The sequence below is a fragment of the Malurus melanocephalus genome, unplaced genomic scaffold (genome assembly GCF_030028575.1).
Source record: "Malurus melanocephalus ecotype Western Australia unplaced genomic scaffold, MMel_1.1 scaffold_364, whole genome shotgun sequence".
In the NCBI taxonomy this organism is placed as follows: Eukaryota; Metazoa; Chordata; class Aves; order Passeriformes; family Maluridae; genus Malurus; species Malurus melanocephalus.
The window spans coordinates 326,620-351,462 of record NW_026623596.1 but is presented as its reverse complement, the minus strand read 5'-3'; the positions used below and the strand labels follow the sequence as shown (position 1 = coordinate 351,462).

Sequence of the window (24,843 nt, the reverse complement as noted above, 5' to 3'; positions counted from 1 at the left end):
AAGGAGACTTATAAATGCAGGTTTGTTATCAACAGGCAACACATTTTAAAAGGTAGTGGTGTGCCAAATCAGAACACAGTTTTAATTTCAATAAAACTTATTAAAGAGTTCTGACAAGTTAATTCAAAGTCGAAATGGAGCTTTGGTGCTCTAGCAGCTTTTTGTAACAAGCAATTTCAGTGTTTGTAGAGAATATCTTACTTTGGACTACAACCGAAATCAGACCACATGCTTTACTTCCTCTCATATCCAATAAATGTTCCAGAAGTACCATAATGGGATTAAAGTAAACTTTGCATATTTTTTTGTTGTTCTGTTTTTTGTTTCTCCATAATGATTTTTATATAGTTGTGTGAAACTGAAAAAAAATGGTTTTTGCTTACCAGAGCTTTAAGTATCCAGCTGGATGACTTTTTGGCTCAAATATCCTACTAAGAACATAAGATTCTGAAATCAGAAGCATGTTCTTGACTTGTTGAGATTTTCAGGTTGCCTGCTTTGGTTTTATCCTTCTCCCTTTTGTTTTGTTTGGGTTTTTTGGGCTTTTTTTTTAGGGTATATTTGTATTCTTCACAAGAATCTTATTAAAACTGGGCTCTGGTTAATGTTTCCACTACATACTGCATATATTAAAYATTGTTCCTGGTCATGTTTTATTGCTCTTGGTTGCAGTGCTAGTAGAAATGAAACTACAAAGGAAGTGTACTATACCTTATTAAGGTACACTTTTCACCAGTTTTGGACTGTAATTATACTTAAATCAGGCTCAGCTTTAATCTCATTTACTTTTCAACCTGCTTTGTTTGCAGTGTGTTCCAGTTCAGCCTTGTTTCCTCCCCGTATTTGAAGACTTGTTGGCAGTAAAAATGTGGAATTARCTCATTCTTCTGTGGATGCAGTGATTAAAATGCTGCATGTTATYGCTATCATAGATAAGTCAAAGTGAATGAAATGGAATTGGCTATTTTGCATGACAAGTTTTTGATTTTTAATTGAAGTGTTTGAATTCTGTTTGCTGCAAGTGGTAGGCTGCATGTCTTGGCTCATGATAAACGTAGGTACTGGGCTGGGATATCAGTATTTTTGATAAGAACGCTGAGGCTTTTATCCCAAAGGTCTTTTCCATGCTTGCCTTTGCAACTATTTATTCATAAAATCTCTTCAGGCCTCATGAAAATACCTCATTTGTTGATGTAAACTCTGCTATTAAAGAGACTGTCCTGTCCAACTTTCACCTTTTCTTCCCTTTTCAGTCATATTTAAGCAAACCTTGAAACATAYGGTATTTTGTTTCCTCAGACAAGTCACCATGTAATTTTTGCCATTTCAAATTGTGAATTCTGTGGAGAAATAGCTTATGTCATTAATATGAAATTTCATTGCCAGTACAACGTTGGGTATGTCTGTAATTTAGAAAGTAAGTGGAGCTTTTCTTGTTCTGCCAAAGCTGGTTATTGATGAGTACCGGTGTTGAGAATTGAGAGTCTACCAAAGGACAGGCCATTAGCAGGTGTCCTGCTTTAAGGAGCAATTATGATTTGAGCAAATGTGCAGATGCAGTGTCATAAAGATAAAGTCACTGTTTAATCTTGATGGTTGAAAAATATTCAAGTGCTCTGCTTTGGAGCAGTCTGTCTCGTGAAACCATAAATCACAAATGCTCTGGAGAGGGTCTCCTGTTGCTTGGTGTGTAGGTATAAAGAGTGTTGTACTCTGTCATATGAAACTTCTGGCACCTGTCATTTAAAATACCATGTTTGTGGGTTCTAGGTATGTTAGAGAAATAATAGAAACGTTGTTTAATTTTTTTCTTCAGAAATAACCTGATTAGTCTTTTTTTTTTTTTTTTTTTTTCTCTTAAATTACAGATAAAAAGTTACAAACAGCTCTTTCATTAAGCAGGTAATTAGGGACTTCTAACAAATTTAAGGATTTGGATTTTTGATGACTATGATTTCCTTTCATTGTCAAAATAAAGTAACCCAGGTGAATTATCAGGTGGTTTATAACAAAACAATGATTAGTAAGTGCCTTAAAATAGGTGAAAGACCCAGAAAGAACAAAAACCTTTGCCCTTTGAAAACCAAAGATGTGTCAGAAAAAAAACTAACCATATGTTTGAAGATTATTAAAAAGAAAAAAGGAGCAGGGATTTGAGGGGTTCTCTAGCATTCGCTACCTATTAAAAGTGTTAGAGCTTTAAATAGGAAGTATTTCTCTGCTTGATAAAGAAAATAATTTTTTCAGACAGTGTAAGGGCAAACTAGAATGCGCTGTCTTTAAAGTGTTTTGATACAGGTCTGCTCAGTTTTGGGGGATTGCTTCTTCCTTTCTATATTTACATTTGCAGCCATCATCTTCTGACTTGGGTTCCTGCTAAGGGGGAGCTCTGCCTTAGATTAAACGAGTTGCACAGTCCAAGTTTCTGCCTTTTGTGATGCAGCTTGCTTCTTAAACTGTTATTACACAAATATTAGTAGGTTGGCACTCTTGAGCTTTTAATAATCTTTGGATAATTTTTAGCTCTTACTCTTAATAGTCCCAGTGGCTAAAATCCCCATATTGATTCCATCAAATCAAAACAAGCATTTGCTTTCCTTAAATAAATAAGTAAAACTATTTACTCTTATGGAGTGCAGAGATTTATGGACCTATCAAACTACATTTATTAAGTCATTTTCTCTTATGACTTATTTCCACTGAGGTTCTCTGKTTTTTTTTATTCATATCACAAGCAAGTTCCTTTCACCAAAATGTCTCTGCTTCCCTTTGCTCTTTAATCAGTTTTGTGCCTTTGCTTTCCATTCTAGTTTRAGTACATATCTCACTAACTATTTTATTATTATAATTCTCCCCACCCCCTTTTCCTCAACACTTCTACTCCCATCTGATCCATTTCTGGGGATTATTTTACTAAYAACCACTTCTGATTTGGTTTCTAAACTTCTCATTCCAGCTTTTCAGGACCAATTKAAAAACAAATATTATTTCTACTCTGACTTTCATATGCAACTATTCCATACTCATCTTGCTCATGTTTCCTCTAACATTTTAAAAAAAATCTTCTTTCTGCATTACTTTTTTTACACTAGTTGTCAGTTTTTACCATTATGTAAAATTTAGTGCCTAATAAGGGAAAAATCACATGATGTAAAACTGTTGCAGCATCATGGGGGAAAATAGAATGYAGAATTAGGTATATTTTTTAGAAAAAAATGTTATTATTAAAAATTATAATTACACTGTTCTGTTGGTTTGGGGTTTRGTTTATTTTGTTAAGTAAATTACTTGCTACTAAATACTGAATTTATTCTATGAAAGTCGAGCTCTGCTAACGTTTCCATTTAAATGCCTTATCATCCCTTGTCTTGAGCAAGTAGTGTCACTAGAGGGAGCTTTTTTTTTCTGGTTATATACGTGCATGCTGTCAAGGGCAAAAAGGATGAAAACTGGTTCTTACAGCTGACTACAGTGAATCATGAGGGCATAGCATGGATAGTGTCAGTGAATTATGTCTTTTTTAAATTTTATTTTTGATTTATGAAAGCTAATGAGTTGGGGAGAAAGCCTGGTTCTAGCTTTTGAACAGTACACTTAGTTCTTATATCTAGTAGTTCTTGATAGAATTGTTTTTCTCCTCTTTTGCTGTCTTATCCTTTCTCCTTGTATGCTTTCTTGTACTTATCTAATTCTTATTGGCAGATTTTTAGTTAATAATACTTTATCCATATCAGCCTTTCTCCATGTCTTTCAAGGRACAAAGCTTTTCATTTTCTTGGGATTTTTAGTTCTCACTTTTTTATGRAAACTATCATGGTGAAGCTCAGCCACTGTCTTGTGTCTTCCAAGTCTTTCAGGTCCTCTTTGGCCAATGGAGTAATCTTGTGGCTTAATTCCGTCATAAGTACAAGGAAAATTGTCCAGCTGGGAGTCCTGTTGAAGCTGTAACTCACTTGCAAACATGCCCTATTGGTCTCTTACATGTTGTCTCCACAGAGAATGTGCATTTTAATGCCCCGCTCATTTTGAGGTGTTTTTTGTGGTTTTCTAACACAAATTATATCAGCAGATATCATACCAGACATCCCTGGAAGTAATATTGTGAAGTGTTTAGGCTAGTTAGTCAATACTTTAGAAGTGTTAACTTTTTGGTGGGGTTATCCAACCCATATGTACAAACATTCTTCTGTTGATAACTTACCCCTCACTTTTTCAGTGATTTTCTTTTGCCCTGCTTGCAARGGTAGCAGCCGTGATGAAATCACATCTTCATGGTTTTAAAAAAGCATAGTGATTTCATAAGAGTTAGTAAATATGAATTACTATTTAGTGCCTGTGAACTTAAAGGCTACAAATGGCAGTATTTTGAGCTTATTAGTTCTATTATTGTTGGTCTTTTTCCTGCTTACACCTGTTTGGCCTTCTATTTTATAGAAGTAATTTTATTTTATCCACAGGCAATATAACAAACTCTCATAAATCAGAATGGAAAAGGAGAAGGACAGTGAGCTAATCACTACGTAATCATGTTTGAAAACTGCAATATTGGCATTGGGCTCAAATCTGCTCTCATTATACTTCAGATAAACTGCTGCCTTCCCTTGAAGCCAGATACAATTCTTTGGTATTGCAGCTGGAATTTGATGCTCTTTGTGCCCATCTTTCAGTATGGCTGCAAAAGCACTATTCCAAACATGCAGCATTTCCATTCAMAAACTTAATCTGGAAGCTGACAGCRATCAATCTGGCTTTTCTACAGCAGTGAAATATCCAAGTATTTCCCTTATGCAGTCATTGAACGGGTGGTGTGTTTTGGGAGGCWCCTGTTGAGGCTGAGCATTTTTGCTTGATAAAATGAAARCATMMAAGTTGGGCTGTCTCCCAATATTGYTTCAYTTTAACTTGAAATTTCTATATGAAATGTTGCACGAAGTTTGTGTCTCAGTCAATACACTGYCACAGAAGGAAATTGATTGGTGGAGACTATGATTTACCTCAGTTGAAATTGCAATCCCAAGCTCTAATTGTTCAGGTAAAACAGTGTGCAGCCAGCACTATCACTCAAAAGACCACAGAAAGTAATAAATAAGTCTCTTTATACATTAACATAACTGAAAATTATATTATGACCAGCAGCTGACCATTACCCCTAAACACAAAATCACACAGACAACTACAAGGAGCAGTGAAGTCTCTGCATTACAATAAATATTTCTTGGTTTTTATGGGGATAGCAAAATGTCAGACATTTTTATGGCAAAAATTTTTACTGGGGGTTTTAAAATATGTTTACCCAACAGCCCCTAGGACTTTTCAGGAAATGTTTCTGTAACCATTTCAAGTTTGGAACAGAGGGGTCCTGAGCAAGGTGTGACTGGTCTGTTCTTCAGTTATCTTGTAATTCTAGAAGAGGTGTGTTTTGTGTTCTTGGAATTTCTTCTAAGGGTGCAATGAAATTTCCAAATTATCATGCAGCTACTGCTATTGTTTCCAAGGTACAAAATGGGAGCATAGGCTTCATCAGCTGGAATCTGTGACCTAGAAATTATATTTCATGGGTAATARCCTGCATATTACTCCATGYTATTTTCTTTCTTAAATATTAAAARAATGTTAAATAAATTMTCCTTTGAGTAGAACAATTTTCTCAAGTGGTGCATAGGTTTGATTTCTTTGTGCCTTATTGATGCCTATACTGAATTGCAGTATGTTTTTTACCTAGATGTTTTGAACACGTGTTATGCCATTATCAACATTAAAAAAAACCACAAAAAAGTATTCATGTTGATGATGAGATATTAGCTGAGAAATAATAAGAATTCAAGAAACGTGTCTCAGAAATAGGTGACTTACAGAGAGTGAGTCTTCAAGCAAAAAGATTGACAACTGTATTTTAATATCATATCAAAAATAGCAGAACAGATAACACATTACAAATTTTTCTGGTACTGTGATACAAAATGCAATTCAGTGCACATCAATTATGAAAAATAAAAAAAAAAATACAATATACCAATGTCTTTATTTGAGAAGAAGAAGCTTTTTTTTCTTTTAAATACCTTTAGTAAGAAATTAATAACTAGGGCAGTAAACCAGAGAAATGAAGAAATGGTTTGACATTTCCAGCAGAAAACTCTGTTAAWGAGACAGATTTGGGGTCAGGATAATGCAATAGTTGGGCAATACCTTTTCATTCTGTAAATAATACAAAATATCTTCATATCATCTATTCAGATATGACCATACCATCTACTCTTCTTTGAAATAACTAAGGAACATGGTTGATGCCTTTTAATAAACACTTTTCTCTAAWTTCTTTCCTCTGGTAAGTTCTACCATGAACTATTTTCCTGATACTCTTTTAGTCTGTTCTTCCTAATGCAACATATGAAAACTCTTAAGCATGAGGATTAATCAATAGGTCTTCATTTATGATTTCTGAACTTCAATTATCATATGATTGGCTTTGAAGCTGAAATTATTTGGGGAAATTTTGGTATAAGTCATGTCACAATTTTGTAGTCTTTGAGCAACCTGTGAAACAAACTTGAGAATAACTGCARTCCTTTCATAAATGGATACTATGTATGGGTACCGCATTTATAATTTCACAGCACCAGTGGGCCTTTAAGTATTTCSTGGGATAATTTTCTTTTTCTACTTGATTGCAAGCCATCCTAAGGCATCCATGAAAAGGGCCATAAAACTCATTGCAAGTTTTCCTTAAATGTTTATTGAAAAAATAAACATTTTCCTGTGTGATAGAAWTGGAGGGGGAAATTGCAAACTTTTTCTTATAATAATAAAAATCAGTTATACTGTCCTGTTTGAGGTGGTTATTATTTTTCTTCTCAATAATGTTTTACTGGTACACCTATACAGGATGAAAAGCACCTATGTGCATGTGCTTCCAAGTGTATTTTTCCAGCCAAACTGAAAGAAGATGCATGGATGCTGGAAAAGGCTCATTAATCAAACAGATGTAGTTTCAGTAATTATGAAATCTCCCTATTAAGCAAAAGCAGTAAGTCATTAAAATATCTTCACCRGCCTTTTGGCTAAGATCAAGCATAGAATATCCTCTCATTAGGATAATGGATTTCAATAAAGTGATATTCCATCATTCTCCATAAGGGAACAAAATGAAACTTTTTTGTTAACTGCAATCACTTAATCACTCATTATATCTTCCACCAATCTTGTTCATTCATTTRTAAGAGAAAATTAATTCTTCACAAATTCAGCCTACTATCCAGGCAAAGTGCATTGAGTATAAAAGTTAACTTTGTAAATTAAATTAAGGGTGGCTTAATGAAATTAATCCTGAAAATAAAGTGTACAAAAGTAAAAAAGTATTCGGTTTTCTTGTGGATTCCAGGTTTTTGGGGGGGAGGGTGGCTTGGTTTTTTTTTTGGATTTTTTTTTTTTTTTAATTTGGGATGCTATTAATAGATACTTTTTTATTTCAGGAGGATTTATTGAGGAAAATTAGAGGTACATTGAACAAATTAGTTTATTTTTTTGTTGATTTCCTATTTGTTTTCAACATATTTTGGCTTTGTTTTTCCGTGAATTAAAGATCTTAATTAAACATACACAATTTGACATATTATTTATGTATTCAGAAGTGGGAGAGGAAAAAAAATAAAMTTGAAAGGCRCCATTTTACTTGGCTTATGATGCTACAAGTTTTGATATAGCAGATTTTCCTTATYCTGACTGGCTGTCCTTCATTCACAGTTGAATGAAAAGGATAAAAATTTTTACTTTTTGCTTCAAGGTTTTTGCTGATCTGTGGTTTCCTACTTSTTATCCAGAATTAGTCTGTGCAATCTAGKAATCTGTAAAAGGACAAGGCACTATGTCTTCAGTGCATTGAATAGATTTTTTGAGGTTCGATGGAAACTTTCAAATCCTGTTAGAGGCCAACTTGTGAAGATTCTCATATTGGAAAGCTGCATTATTTCTGTGTTTATGGTGATTTTAAACATACTGTGTTGTCACTTTCCTGCCCACTTCTGGAAATGCAGACGTGAAGATAAATCATGCTGCTTAGATGAAAATATTTTATTGCTGCTGATGCACAAATGCCAGGAATGGAAATTTGAAATGATTTCTTGARATGCAAAATACATGTGAATTCAGGGTAGTTATCCTACTCACTGTAACAAGTTCACATTACAATTTGCCTGCCATAGAAGTGAACAGTGAATCCTCCAATTCTGCCATTGGTTTCAGCAAATGGTGCTGGATATTGGATTTGCATCCCAAGCTCAAATTTGAAGAACTGTTGCCTAGTACAGGCAACTACARAGCATTCTTGGCTTTCCTGTGAGGTCTTTCCTCTCCTGACGTACAGCTACTTAGAAAGCTCTTCTGTGCTCAGTAGAGGGCAATCTGAGTTCAGTCCTTGTCAGTGTTTTTTATTTGCTGAARGAACAGCATAATTGTGTTCCTTTGGTATCTCTTCCTTATTTCTTTTGTGGTGGAGGAATACTGTCTGGATAACAAATGGTTTGGGTTGAAAAGGACCTCAATGATTATCTAATCCCAAACCCCTTTTATGGGCAGGGACATCCTCCTCTAGAGTCCCATGTTGCCTTTCAGTGGGACCCCAAGAGGCTGTGTCAAGGAGAGATGAAAGCCAGATCTTYGCAGYTTTSTTCTGGGTGTGAATRTTGTACTGGGGACAGGCAGATAAAMCTTGAAGTAGSAAGCTTCAAATTTAACTATGTAGAATTAATCTTGCAAATTTGGTGTTCTTTAGTTCTCCTCAAATAGATCTGTGAAAAATCCAACACTTAATGCTTTTATGCTGTATTTAGTCAACATCCTTGGTGCGAATGTCTGTGGTGTCTCTGACAAGMAGTGCAGCCACAGCTCTGATATCTGATTAACAGCTTGGAGGGTTAACCCTSGCCAGCTGCCAGGCATCCCCATCCATCTGGGAACAAAATAACATGAAGATGGTTGTGGGTCAAAATAAACATAGAAATATCACTTGCCAACTATCTCATGGGTAAAATATGTTTGACTGGGAAAAACAAATTTATTTTATTGCCAGGATGTTGCAAAGAAACCAAACCTACCAACATAAAACGCCTTCCCCCTTACCTCAGTTTTCTTTTTTTGCAGTCTTAACTTCATTCTTTCACTCCTTTACCTCTCCACTGAGGAGCACAGGGGAATGGTGAATAGTGGGGTCATTGTTCTCTCTGCCGCTTCTGGTCTCTCACTCTGTTTCCTGCTCCAGTGTGGGCTCCTCTCCATGAGATTGGGATCCTCCAGAGGAGTTTGGCAGCCCAGAGCCCTCCTGTCCTTCTTCCTGTTCTCCCCCCAGGCCTCACAGGGCCATTTCTCACCCTTTTTTGCCTCACCTCTCACTTCTGGGCAGTGTTCTGCCAATGTTTTTCTGGCAGACTCCTGCCAAGCTCTGAGGAACTGCAGCTGGTRTGACTGGAATTGTCCTACAGGTGATCCTGCCCTGCAATATTTATGTACTCATACAGATTTTCCAATGTATTTACAGGAGGCATCCTTCMCTCTGAACATAATGGGAGTTCATGATCCAGACAAAGGTAGTAAACTGTAATGTTAGGAACTTAATATTCAGATATCTGATTAAAATCAGAGGGAATGGGCTACAATTATAAGACTCCTTCATTTTTCAGATATGCTAATTTAACTGCTATGTTTCTTGGTTGACATGTTAAACATGTAGTAATAATAAGGTTGTACCAAGCATAATTATCACATACTGTTGGCCTCAAAATGCCTCAGTTGTAGCTGTGCATGATAATGAAGATACAATAATAGAGGATGCTGCTGTCAATACTGTTTGCATCTGATAACTGAACAAATCCAACGACTTATATTCAAAAAATAGTGTGTAAGCAACAGGATAGCTAAGGYCATTGCAAAACATTGTGGCTTTTATTTCCACAGAATATTAAAATAAGGTAGGTCTGGCAATTTAAATTAGCAAGAGGAATGCACTGGCATACCGTACCTAAAAATCTGTCTTACTGAAACCATATGTATCGCATCTATTGCATTTTTCTAACCAGCTTTTAACAAGATGAATTATTTTGCAATTCTTTTTAAAAAGTGTTCCTTAATTCAAGAGTTTTTGATGAGACAAAGTACATGGGAAAAGCTGAGGCTTTTTTTTAAAACAAAGAAACAAACAGAAAACAACCCCCCCCCCCCCCCCCCCAACAAAAGACCAAACAAACAAAAAAATCAAAAACAACAAAAAAACCCCACAAAGCTTTGGGAGCACATGAACCTACCTGTAATTGTGATTGCTTCACAGTGAAAGAGAACTCTGGTACACTAACCTTACTCTTGATTAAGTGTTTGAAAATTGTTTTTGATGCACCAAAAGTCCAGAACTGATTTTCCTATGTGTCATTTTCTTCTCTTCTGCTTCTAACCAAAGCTTTCTTCCTCTTGTCCCAATAATGGACGAAATAAGCATGAGTAAGGCACACACTGTCTTTTTCTATGGATGGAAAAATTGATTTATTTTTTGAGGATGCTAAGTTCCCAAAGGCAGGTGAATTTTTCCTGGGGCAATGCAAAGACAGGATATAGGAAAAGTGCAGCACCATGCTTTCACCCTTTGTTTTTTATTTTTGCTAGTATGAAAGAACCATTATGCTCTGAATTATCAATACTGATCATTACAGGCAGCCCCTGTCCTTTCACTCGCACTTGGTAGTCTGGGTAGAAATTTTTTTTTTTTTTTCCGTTAAGTAGCTCACTTAAAATGTTCATACTGTCTATTTTATACAGGACAATGCAAACACAATTTTGCTTTTTGGGGGGAGGGGGCTGGAAAGAAGCAAAATTGATTTAATCACAAAATTMTTTTATACCTTAGAGAACTGTTACRTTGTTCATCTCATGTGGTGTTCTTAAAATCTTGATACRGCAGCCTGTTTTCTCAGAAGCAGTGCTTCAAGAGAGGAAATACATCCAGAAATTTTAAAACAAAGATGAGAGTGGATGTCAAAATATTGGAGCCTTCTGTGTCTATTGTGGTTATGTGTCAATGTTTAATTTAGCACAATGACTTGCTCAAGTGTTCTGGGAAATATCAGTAAATGTTGTACCTTTTTGATTGGATATTACCCTATTACCAAAAGAACAACCCAGACATCACTGTAAAATGATTGATTGTCATCTATTTCTCCCTTATGCCCCTTTCAAGCCAAATGATAAAAATTGTTCGTGGGTGTTAGACGTGGCTAGTTTTSATTCCCTCAAAATGAAAGGAAAAGTACAAAACAAGAAGCAGATCACATGGTAACTTGCTTGGTAAAATTGTACCTACCGCTAGATCCAAAGTATCCTTTAATAATATTCCTTCTTTTGAAAAAAAGTCTGAGTAACTCTAAAGTTTGGATATGTAYTTTCCTGGTAAGTGCCATGGTTTATGCACTTGAATCACATTTAAAATTATTAGAATTCAGCATCTGCATGTGCAGTTTTTTGATTTTGCTTCCTATACTCCTGTTAAGGATTCMCAAAGGTTGACCCTGGCTTTCTTTGCATTGGAAATTCATTCTTTTTTGAAAAAGGATGTACAAGGACCTGCAACACCCCAGATTTGTATCTCCTCTCAGTAATGATAAAATTGTCATAGACCCATACCATCCCCTCCAAGATTTTACTGTCTCACGTGAATATAGAACTAACACCAGGGTTTCTGGAATTAAAAACTGGGTGTCTTTTCTGAAGTGGAGATTGTGCTTTTGACAGATACTTCTCACTTTACCTATCCTATSTTAGAAAAGAGTTGACCTACCACTCATACAGTTTTTTTAAAATGTTTGCAATTTTCTTCTGCTGGCATTATGTTGCTTAGGTAAAATTGACTTTACTCCAAGTTTTACTCTTTCTAGAAAACATGAATCCAAGCAGACTGACGGAGAGTTTGCTTGCGATGCTCGTTGCCCTGAGCTGTGTGAGAAACAGGAGTCCAATAAATGCTTTACATCTGTGAATAAGACATTCTCATCTATCCAACTTGTGAGTCTATCTTTAAAAAAAAAAGTTATATTCAGCTTCAGATATACAAATTTATGCAAATCTTCATCTCTTCAAATCGTAATGGTCTGATATTTTCTGTAGTCTCCAGGGAAATAAATAAACATTCTATCTTTAATAATTAAGTGCTAGGTACTTTCAAACCTTGGGGAATATGGTAAAACACAGTCACAAAATGTGTCCTTTGAAGCTGCTGTCCTGAACTGATTTGTACCTCATGCTGTTGCTTGTGTGAATAAGTATACTGAACACTTACTGGAATCTACTTGCAGATTTTTGTTCTGGCATATGAAAACATTTGTTAGCCKGCTCTGATTTGCATACCTMTTYTCTTCAAGGTATTGGTGTTAGAAAWTTGGGACTCTAGTGTCAAAATTCACAGCCATTTTCTATAATTGGTTTGGTTTTCCCAGTATGGATGACAAGCCTYAGAGAATATTCTGTCTCACAGGCCATCTGTAACACAGCTTGCTCTTTYCATGCTACCATATAGACAGAAGTTCAGAATTCTAAACTATGTTCACACTTTTCTGTTATCAAATGGTCTTCAGTTTCTTCTGTTGTTCTTACTTTCCTAGCCACTGTTCTGTTCATTAAAAATCCATGTAAGATTTTAGGCTGAAAAAAGAATCCTCTAAAAGATATTAGCAYGGTTTGGAAGCATATCTTCTCTTTTTGGGAAATTAAATCAAGACCAAGATGATTTAAACATATGCTATATACAGGCTACATTAATACAACAGTAAGGAAAAGGATCAAAAGTATTTTTTCTTTCATCTGCAAAAATATCTTTTCAGGATGCTTTGTGGTGCTTTGGTGAAATCAATGTATTATGACTATTTAATTTCTGTGGTCACTCGATACTTCTACAGAAATGTGGGAGAGAGTGTTTTTTAACAGAAAAGGTTTGGAAAATACAGTSAGAGTTAATCCTCCCATGCATCAGTGACAGCAATTGAGAAAGCACAGATTTTATTCTTAGTTGGAGGGGAAAATCTGCAAAGAAGAGGCAGGWAAGAAAAGTTAGACCTTATTTGTCTTTTACACAGAGGAAAACAATAATCTGTCAGTATAATATGGTTAAATTCATAGATCACACACCTTTTGGCTTTTGCTTCTATCATCACTTCTAGCAGGAGACAACTGATAAACAGTGGACTAATAGCTTCTGTTTATCAGTTTTTTTAATGTCTGTTTTCTCTAAAGGGGATRTGAAGGTAAACAACAATGCACAAGCCTGGAATTAATAATGCTTTTGAATAAAACCCTGATTTTAAGCTTAACTGATGTTTGCTTGCTGCTGTGTAAATTGAGAGACAATTGTCTATGGTGTTTTGCATAACCTGTTAATTACTATTTCTTTTCTCCTCTAACCAAAGGCAGAATGTGCTTTACATGCTCATGGTATTAAATATTTTGTCTCCCTTTAGGAACAGAGTTTTCTCCCTAGTCATTGTAGGGAAAGTGTAGTTTCTGGTAAGGCCTTCAGGGATCTGCAGCTTTTGCTCTGAGTTAACTTTTTTATGGGACTTTTGTTAAGCATCTTAACTAATATGTAAGCAGGTAGATAACCTCATTAGAGATAATTTCAAAAAAAAAAAAAGTTAAAATGTTTTATTATTTCATATTCATTCTATACACTAAGAGTAAAACATCTTTTTTTTTTTTTTCCTGTACCTATGATGCATTGTTTTGAGGATTAACATTWGGCTTTCTGTGGGAATGCTTTTATGTTGAAGTCACATACTGTTTGTCATGATCTTGCTTAAATTAGGTAAAGCCTGGAATAATATCTCTGAATTCAGAACAATCATGTTGATAAATAAATGCAACGAGTAAAAGGACCATTAAAATAAGTAGGACTGTGAGGAAAAAAGCCACATATTTTGTTTTTGCTAGAGATGAAAGCCTAATTTCAGAGATGGAAACCTGCTGAAGCAATGTTGGAAAGTAAAACTGATTGAGAAAAATGTGCAGAAAACTAATCTTTATCCATTAGTGTCTTATCTCTAGGTCCTGAAAAACAAGCAAACCAAACTAATAACAACAAAAAAAAACCCACACAAAAATTAAAAACCACGCAAAACATACATACCCCCCCCATAAGCAAAAGATACTGGTTGATATAAAGTTGGTTGAGGAGGAACATAGGCTATGTAATTAGTGAAATTAATTTCATTTAAATGAGACTCGACAAAATAAAATGTGAAGATTTTCAGTATTCTTTTTCTTCATCACTGTGGGTCCCTCTGCCTTCTACTCTAAAATTTCACATTACCTGACTCCAGGTTTCTTCCTACTTAACTCATATTGGTAGCAGTCTGTGACAAATCACATAAACCTGTAAACATATCTAAGCTAGAGTTTAAAATCCTTCAAAATGTTCAGGYATTTTCAGTAGTGAAAAGGTGAAGAAGTATATTTGCATGTCAGAAGGTTAAAAACTAAAGAGGCATCTGAGGATTGGATATGCAAAAATATGGAAATATTCATGAGTTTCACTTTGCATAGAGTTGATAGTCTGTTGTTGTTTATGCACTAAAGACAGTGTAATGAAAGCCCAAGCACACAACCAGACTGACTTACTTTCAATTATTCCAGGTGCCATTGATCTGAGTAGTTGAGATTTTTCTAAATGAGCAAAAAAGATTGCAAGTCTCTCATAAAACTCTCAGATTCACAGAGTTGACAAATGTGTTCATAGCACACAACAGTGGTAAGGGTGGGGACATTTGATGAATTCTCAATGGACACAAGAAGTAAAGTAAACCAAAGGCAATCTAGGTGTGCTGTTTTTTTGAGCCATGCAAAAAGTTCCACTGTCCACCCTCTTCCAACACAAACAGCCCCAAAATACAACCACAGCCTTCAGCCAGCCCCAGCTGACTTAGTAATCTTACTGTAGGTATGGCTTAGACACTATAAATAACCCATATTTTAAAAAATAATTTAAAACTATATTTTACTAAGTGATAATGTATGCTTTAAATTTTGATGTGCCTTTCTCTTTCCAGATGTAAAATACTAAATTAAATGTGTATTTTGGTAAATAAAGAATTTAAAATTATACTTTTTTAAAACTTGTATTAGGCAAATTTTTGATACAGTTTTCTATTATTCCTTTGTGAAATGTTGAAATTTTGATAAATTTGAATTTCAGGAGGCTGCTTTTTTTCACATTTATACTTAACAATGATTCTGAACAGAGTAATTGAATTAAAAAATAAATTCTAATCTCTATGGGTAAATCATAGATCRCAGTAATTAATGATGTTAGCTTTAAACCTTCTCAAATTTTCATTGGTTAAAGAAGCATGGAGAATACTAGAGTTTATCAAATGTTATGTGCCAATTGATGACAGCAATGTATCCAGAAATGTGTCTTAGTTGTCATATGATACACTACACATTGATACAATTGTTTTGATATTTTCATTTTCAGTGTTTCTCAAGAATGCTTTTAAAAAGTTTGTTAAAAATTCTCCAAACCAAGAAAGTTTTCTTACTTATTAATAACCTGGCCCTTGTGATGGAATGGGACACTCATTTGTAAGAGTGAAAGTAGGTGTCTACACCATGGCCTTTCAGATTTGTAAGTCATCAGCTACTCTAAAAACTGGTCAGCAGGTATCAGAAATTAATTTCAGGAAAAAAATAATACTTTGGGAGACCTTTTAAAGTACTGTCTGTCTTTGGGCATCCAAATGCACTTTTAGAAATGGCCCTGATGATGCACCCAGTATTGCCCAAAGATGAACTCCCACTTCCAAACCAGAACAAAGAAACAGATCTCCCTGCCTGTCCACTGCTCTGAGTGAAGTAATCACCATTAAAAAAAACATTACCTGAGACTTGTTCCTTTCCTTACAGAGCTCTAAGAGAAGKCTTGATGTAAACCTCAAAACAAGTAACCTTGATCCTTAAAGATTGGGTCAAGACCAATGTAATTTACCATTAATGTAATTTATGGCTTCACCTTGGGGGCAGAAGAATAGCTGCTGTACTTCCTTCCTTTTGAGCAGCAGCTCACCTTTTGAGCAACAGCATATTATCTCTATTGATGGTTTGCAGCTTGAAGGGGAATATGAAACATCCCAGGCAGTCAATATGAGCTGCTCTAATCTTTTAGATTACAGCTAAACTCAAGAAATACCTGAAGAAAAGCTTTAGTGATGCTTGGACTCATTTGCTCATGAAGCTGAATGTGAATTTGGCTCCCCAACCCTCCATCAAGGGTGTTCTGTGAAATGTCACTCATGTGGAGAATCTGCTGACTTCTGCAGATAATTATGCAGATAATTTCCTAATATGGAAATTAGGTGGGAGAGAAGAGGGTGAAAAATCAAGCTTCTGCTCTAGCAATCATCATACCTATCTAATATCTAGATAAAAGGGTCCAAGAAACCTTGGGAGGAGTAAAGTCTGCTTGTTAGCTTGGGTAAGAGAAAAAGAAAGTAGCAGTATGTGGTGGAGTTTCTTTAAACTGCCATCCAAGCTAAGAAAATCACAATAAAACATGCAAAAGGCAGAAGGTTGTTTGTTTGAACTACCCCAACTATATCAAAGGCTGGTCTATTTGGCAATACACCTGACAAACAGGTATTTGCTTTCTCTGTAAGAGAAGGTGGTTTTTGACAAACTCTACATTAATTTCTTACTGATTTAAGTACTTGGGAGCATGAGGTATAGCCTACCTGGCTTTTTTCAGCCATTTTCTGCCTTTCTATCACTCATAATCTGAAATTCAAAGTTTGTTATACTGGACAGCAGGATTGTGACACAGGGCCAAGGTTGAAATTAAACCTGTGGCAGCCTATACTCAATAACATTTGCTTCTAAGTTTGACTTCTAAAGGGTTTGCCWTTGATGATGAGCTGCTTTGAAGTATCTCCTGCTTTTTGGTTTGCATCACTTTAAAAGTTCATTTGAAACAGTGCATAAAATGTTCTAGCAACTTGTGCTTATTTATTCCTACTCTTTGGGGAGACACAAGCTTGTGAATTAAACTCAGCACTCATTTTGGATTACAAAACCTGCCTGTGCTTTATGGAAAGTGAGGCTGTCTCAGCATAATAATATACTGCAATCCAAACTGGCTGCATTAATATTCCTGTTGGTTGTCACTGGAGATGTGCCAGCTCCCATATGTACTTACCCACGTTTCAGAGTGCCCTTGCAATCTCATGACTGCTTTTCAGAAGTGCTTGGTGGCTTATTCTTCCTCCTCAGCACACTACAGTGAAATTAGGTATTCAAATTGGAGGAGAAAAGTGTGGTTAGCATAACCAGCATTTAGCACATGGTACAAATTAAACCCAGATGATATGACTCTTTCCCTTGCTCCCTAACATTTATATTGAATTCATATTTAAAGCAGGAGTCTTTTGCATTATAAGTAAAGATTGAAATTGCTTTAAACTATTTTCCCCTTATACTTGACAGTCRTTCTTGAATAATTAATGAGTTGGATATACTGTTAATAGCTCAGATTTTGTGGGTTGTGTTGTAAATGTTCTGTTTGTCTAGTGTAAAAGAACTGATTAGGCCTTTTAGTTAGAGAGTTAAGACTTTGTATATTTCTTGGCTATATTTTTTTCAATGCTGCTATAGATTGTCTCACATATTTCACATTCTGCTAGCAATTTATTGTAATTATTTTGGATTCACAACACAATATTGACGCTGCAGTCATTTGCCTTTTTACATCTAAGTTGTTCAGCTTTCGAGTTCTTCATTTCTGGCATGCACAATGTGGAGCTTTATTTAGTAAGGTTGTTATTGGTGGCATGTTTGTCTTAGATCTGTCCTGCAGCAAAATTGCTATCCTAGATTATAATTTGATAGGAAATCTTGATTGAAGATTTGGAAGCAGGAGAGGTGAATTTGTGGATTTGGGTGTTGATATTTATTTAAAGGTATGTTCCTCAGTGCACACTGGACCATACACTGTAAAAGCTTCTCTTATTCAAAAGCATATTTAGTAAGTCACCATTACTTATTTCTAATGAGTTCTGTTTATCATTATCCAATTTTWTTTTTTTWATTTTCAGAACCACTGTACACATCTTAGCTCTCTTTTTATTTGCTGACAGACTCTTTGCAAGAACTTCTGGGAGGCACTTTGATGCAGCTCCACATTATTAATAAAAACTACCTGTGACTATAAATGCTTTTTCTTACCATTTCTTAACATTTTTGGGTAGTCTAACCTWCTGCTAGATACAAATGTCAAGAAAACAGATGAACTGCAGATTTTTTTTTTCATGTGCTCAGGCTACTTTGATAAGATATGTCAGCAACTTTACAGGTGACCTGTTTATTGATCAGGAAGCATTTGAACAGACTTCTGTGAAGTGAAGCATCAAGGTATTTTATTTTGCTTTGCCCATCAAAAATCACTGAAGACTGTTGGTATAGTGAGGATAAGATTTAATAACCTACGGKGTTGATAAAAGAGTTTATGTGCATATGGTCGGCTTTGTGCTACAATCAAGAGCTGTCCCTTCAAATAATGTGGTCCCTGTTCCCTAAATAGCTCATAGACTACTAAGTGGGAATTAAAGCAATTGCAGGCAAAAAGGGGACAAGTTTTTTTTAGTTAATCCAGCATGATGAGCAGGATATAGAAATAAGCTATAAAACAGGAAAGAAAGGGCAGATATTCTTTCTTGGTTTTGTTGAGTGTGAACACTAGAAATATGAGAGGCTGCACTTGATAGGACAAGAGATCCACCTCATCTGCTGTTTGTTTTCCAATAGCCAAGTGCCTGAGAAAGCGTGTAAGAACAGAGCAAGTGCACAGTGAACATTCTTTTCAAAGATCTTGAGAAATTTGAAGATTGAGGATTCCAGATGTTTTGCATTTGTATTTGACAACATTAGGTTGCCAGGCTTCCATTGATCTAGTTATTTGAAATTTAAGGAGACTTGTTTCTGATGGATGTATTCTGTTATTTCCCTCTGAATAGCGAAGTCAGAGTAGCAAATGTCCTCACACCTATGACAAAGTTATCAATTCTTTTGATCTAAACAGAATAGAGTGCAGTGGAAGTGTCTTTTTGCTTCAAAACGTTAGCATTTAAATGGACTTAAGCTGCCTGGGATGTTAATATATCAGTGAGATAAATGATATGGAAGAGAGTTTATTCCTTTGCTGCTGCGATGCTGGCAGGAGAGTGTGCTCTGTAATTGATTAACAGGGCACAGTGCATTGACTTATATGGGGAAGGCTATTATATCTCAGTAAAAGGAAGGTATGTGTGATTCGGGTTACAGAAAGTAAAGAATTGGATTCTGCAGGAAATAACTAAAATTGCTGGAAGAACCAAAGGTTCCCAAGTATTTTTTTTTTTTCCCCCTCTTAAATCTGTGGTGTAACAGTATTTCATATTCTGATGGAAGTTTAAATAGTGCAATATATTTAGTGGAACTTCCATATAGGGCTAGAAATATTAGCTTATGTAAGCAGTCTTTTAACTTTTGTTCTGTTGGACCTAAAGTCATGAGTTATTAATGAGATGTAATATCTTTTTTAAGTCTAGTAATTTGAAATATAGTCCTTTCCTATAATTCATACACATTTATGGTGAATTTCCTATTTTGAAGCCCAAATGAGCAGACAGATTGGGAGGTTTGCTTTTTTTTTTTTTTTTTTTTTTTTAACAATGAGAAAGTCAGGGTTTTTTTTTATTATTAGTTGGTATGTCAAAATAGACATAGGACAGGATTATAGTTCTAAACAACAATGAAGGCAAAACTTATCAACTCTGGGTTTTTTTCCTAGCCCCCACAACAGTATTGATGATTCCAACCAAATTGAGAAATTGTGACCGTAGTGACAAATAGACATATTCTCTATGTGGGTGTTTTATGTCTGTTGGTTTTTTTCTGGTTTTTCTTTTTTTTTCTTTTTTTTTTTCTTCCCCCAAGTCAAACTTCTCTGTCTTATTCTTTTGAATCCAAGTCTATGGATTAGTGAAACACAGGTAAGGCAGATCATTAATGATTTAGAAACTAGTACATATTCCAAATAAGTTTTCTATATTTCCTTTTGTGCATCTTCAATAATAGCACAGATATACCAGCTAAAAGGTACCAATTAAAAGGATTTCTCAATAAATTTTCTCAATAAATAAGATTTTCTCAATAAAYACTTGAATCAGGAAGAGGTATGAAGTTCTGATGAACTTCTATTGTTAGGAGAGGTTTTTTACATCTGTCATGTTGTTTCTGAGCACAATGTCAAAAATCCATGTTTATTTCTGTTGCAGAAATTTAGAGTTTGCTCTTTTTTTTTAAAATAACATTTTAGAACTTCATTTATGTTTTAAGATAGATCCTCTATTTCACGTTTTTTAGACTACAGTAAGCAGTAAACTCCCATTATATTTAGTAATAAATCAAATTGCATAACTTGAACACATTTTTTGTAGCTACATTTTTCTGTTTCTGATATATTTTCAGGAAGATGCAGATTTTTCCTCTCACCCCTTGTTTGAAGCTATGGGTCACAGAAAATTGTATAAACATTACAATTTACTTAACAAAATGTATTAAAAACCCCTCAGGAAACAGAACAAAGGTGTTCAATCTTAGCTTTCATTACTGATGAGAATATGTTATTTTCCTTAACACTAAATATCATGCRATGTAAGCATAGGAAAATGGTATAAAGATATTTTGTTATGTATTTTTAAAAACTTCTGATTATGTGTTGTTCTGCTTTTAAAGGTTTCATTACATTTTTGCCTGTACAACAGGATAAATAATAAATGCCTTCAAGACTCTAGCTAGGTAATACTAATGAAGTGGCAGCACAAGCAGTTTTCAAGTTGAAAAGTTATTATGATCTACAGAAAATAAACTGATAGATAAATAGGTACCTGAAAAAAACTTTGTCAAGTAGTTCTGTGTTTATATGATTATGGCACTTAGGACAAAAATTGCAAATTCTGGCAGTCTGCTGCTTGCTTCTGTACTTAAGCTCTAACCTTGTACTGCTTTGACTGAAGTAAAGGCTCCCTGGCACCCAGGATCTGRAAGCACAGACCTTTGCTGTGTGCCATGTCCCTGCTCCCAGGCGGAGGTGTGGGCAGCCCCAGTGTGYTGCTGGAGCTGTGTGATGTGAGGAGCACCTGGCTGCAGCTTCTGACCAAATGTGCTGCTCAGCTGCAGCCAAAAGCATAGGCAGGAGGGAATCAATCTTTCTGGTTCRTGGTACAAACAATAATGTTTAAAGCCATTTGTCTTCCCTTGTCAAAATTCTATCATTAAATAGTGTGGAAGTGAACTTAAAAGTCATTGGAGTTGTCCTTTAATTCAGTTCAAAGCAGCTGCCCTTTACTCTTGCCTGTGCTTGTGACAGAGACCAGTCTGATTCTTATTTATGCCTCAACATATGTTCCACGAGGTAAAACATGGCTTCCGAGAGTAGTGTGCTTGCAGGGAGCCTTGTCCCTCGGGAGGCTTTGCCTGACAGCCAGTCACGGGAGAGACAGCTTTCCCCACTGCTCTGCAAGCGCCTTGCCCCCACCTTGTTGGTGGGGCAGATGCCCGGATGCCCGGGAAAAAAGCCCGCGGAAAAAACGCGCGGGAAATAGGAGACCGAGGCATATAAAAGCAGCTAACTGCGACACAACCGGGGGCCATTTTCCTTTGCAGTTCTTGGAGGTAGTGGGGGCCCGCCTCGAGGGTCACCTTGGCCTCCCCCTGCTCCCTCGCTTTTCCTTTTCTCCCTGTGGTCCTGCCTTCCCTGTTCGCACCTGTCTTCTCCGTGTGCTCTGTTTCGCCGCTTCCCCGAGGCATCTCGACCCTGCGACAACCTCGTGTTTGCTCTTCCCGACGGAGCCGCCGCCTGCAGCAGCCGCTGTCATGTGTCCGGCAGTGCCCGCAGCCCCAGCCTGCCCATAGCCGTGTGTCCGGCAGTGCCCCAGCCGTGTGTCCGGCAGTGCCCGCAGCCGCAGCGATCCCACGAGTGTGCCCATAACCACAGATTCGTCTTCTCCGCTGTCGAGAGGGACACGCAGCCGCTGCTGTTTGGAAATCGCGCCCAGCCGCCTCAGGAGCCGCGCAGGCTCCTCGCCGTTCGCAGCACACACACACACACACACACACAGACACACAGACACACAGACACACAGACACACAGACACACACACACACAGACACACACACACACACACACTCACTCCTTCTGCCAACGTCGACGGGGTGCCCGGGGTAGAGCGGTAACAATCTGTCTCCTATTCTGTCTCTCTCCGTTTCTCCTTTTCCCTCTTTTCTATTCCCCGCCTTGGTAGGAAGTGGTAGGAACACTTACCCTTCTTTATCAATAAACAGTTCTCAGATATAATATTGCCGCGTTTGCGCTTTATTTTTTGTCCAAGAAATCTATTAAAAGAATCCTCCCCGACTCCCTCTTTCGAGCGGGACGGGACAGCTTGTATGAATTTTCTTTTTCCCTTAATGTTGGTTAATTCAGAGATTTGTAAAGGACACTTATTTACTTTGTTAAATCTCAAAATACTGATTCTGCTATCAAGGCTCTTCTGTATTCCTGTGCTTCAGTTTCCATTGCTGTGAAAGTAATTTTGATTTTCATTACGTGAGACTGCACATTTTAGGAGTATTGCATTTTATATTACTTGGTTCACTCAAAATATTTTTTCCTTTAAAGATCTTCTTTAGAAGGTAGGATTAATTTGGTCTCCACCCGTGATCCAGTCTGACCAAACTACTGTTTTGTAATTGTACCARAATCAGGTGTTATGGCTGAGCATTAAATATGTTGCTTATGCATACTTAGACTTATGGCAAACTACCTATGGTGACCTAATGCTTTCTAGATACATAAATTGAGGATATCTCCACTTACAGCAGAAACTSTGCTGCAGTGCATGTGTTTCAAAGGATTAGTCAGGCTTACAGGTGTAGGCTAAGGCTTTTTTTAGTTTTACCTGTGATGTGAATGGGTAATTTGCACTACATATTTCTCCTATCTGTTGAAATATCAATAAAAAACTCAACAAACGGCAGTACGAAAATATTTWAAAAATGCAAAGCCAGATCTCTTCATTGTGATTTATATCATGCAAAAGCAGGAGGTTTGTTTTAGTGGGTTTTTTTGTTTTTGTTTGTTTTTTTTTTTTTTTTTTTTTTTTTCTTATTAGGAAGACTAGGATACTGATTTTGTTTGGGTTTTTTTTTTTTCCATTTTAGATGCTAATACAAAGTTAATCTTGTTTGTAACTGGGTAAAATGGAAGTGAAGTACTCAAATGAATTATAGAGATTAGTTAGTATAAATTTTTCAATGAATCTGGTGTTAGTGATAATTCATTATTTTCTCATTTATTTCTTAATGTTGGATTTATCAGCACTTCTATTACGGAAATGAAAATTTGTATCTTATCTACTTCTTAGAAAGCTTTCATGATAATATTTTTCTTTAGCACTAAATTTTCATTTAACCAAAACCATTCCAGGTATATCGGGGCAGGCTTTTTTGTTCAGCTGTTGTATCCCTAAGGAGGGTGATGGCTCATGGTTAATACTACCGTTACCTTATTTTGTCAATGGTGGAAGTCTTTATTTTCTCATGTCCGTGTGTATGCCTCTGTTTGTTTGTCAGTTTTGTGGTGGGTTTTTCTTTGTTTTGTTGGTCTGTGTTTCTAGGATTTATTTTTGTTTTTGAAAAGCTGGGATGTACAAAAAAAAACAAGGATATGTTATTACTCAGAGGGAAAATAAAGGGCACACTGTCCCTTAATACCTATGAATAATTAAAAGCATAATGTGAATCTGGTTTTTTTTTTTTTTTTTGTGTTTCAGAAAAGTGTGATGAACCTCTGGTCTCAGCACTACCCCATTCCTCCTTCAGCAGTTCATCATCCATGACAAGCAGCTACGTGCCAGGCTATGCCAAGTTAAACAAGAGAGGAGGTAAGGGATGGACTCAACCTTAATGCTCAGATATTTCAGAAAATGATGAATGGTATTTTTAATGCAAAAATGCATTTTATGTGGAATACTGTTGCTTACACTTGTTTGAACAGAGTGTTTTTATGAACTGAATTAATTTCTCTTTCGTTGTATGGGACAGTAATTGCACTGCAGTGGGAAGGGCACTGGCAGTAACATGTAGCCGCACAGACCACATGCCTAAAGTGGACGGAGTCATGCAGTAGAGCTGCATAATTGACTTCAAGTAAAAGGGCATACCTGTCCTCCTTGGGTAAATGAGCTTTTGCAAGGTCATGGCTGTTGGGACAAAACTAAGCAGCGTTGTTGATGTAAATTGTTTCCACCTCAGCAATGACTGCTGTCATTCAGGTATTTTCCTAGCACTACAGGGGCTTTGGCTTTTGTATATCATCTGTAATGCAAAGACAGGCTGTTCAGAAGTAACAAAGCTGCTCAGACTCAGTGATTGGAAGAATAAGTGCATAACTTTGATTGCTTATCTGGTCTAGTGACACCAAGGCACCACCCTCTGTCTACACACAGGGTGAGTGGTGCTGGTAGAACAAGGCAGATTCTGCCAGTTGTCTGGAGATTGTCATAAAGGAAGAGATGAGCTGGGTCAGATGTCAAGCTGAGAAACATAATCTGTAACTGTGGAAGAATATGGGATGGATCCAGCCATGGATACACCTATGATGTGCTCAGGTAGAATCTGGAAGCTGAAATGGGACCCCCAGGCTCACAGGCAGGGTGAGTGACTTCTCCACTGGGTAGGGCAGTTATGACCCATAGGTACCCTCAGAGCCCTGATATTGATCTTGGTTCATTG

The 24,843-nt window shown here is 36.4% G+C and overlaps 1 protein-coding gene across 1 annotated transcript in view; it reads left to right on the top strand.

Moving 5' to 3' along the window:
• The window catches only part of LOC130580825 (contactin-associated protein-like 2), a 616,928-nt gene that overhangs the window by 291,157 nt on the left and 300,928 nt on the right, over positions 1 to 24,843 (top strand). The window contains exon 2 of the mRNA XM_057378578.1: positions 23,883 to 23,993. Within this exon, the coding sequence (XP_057234561.1) occupies positions 23,883 to 23,993 (111 nt within the window). The remainder of the gene's footprint in view (positions 1 to 23,882; positions 23,994 to 24,843) is intronic.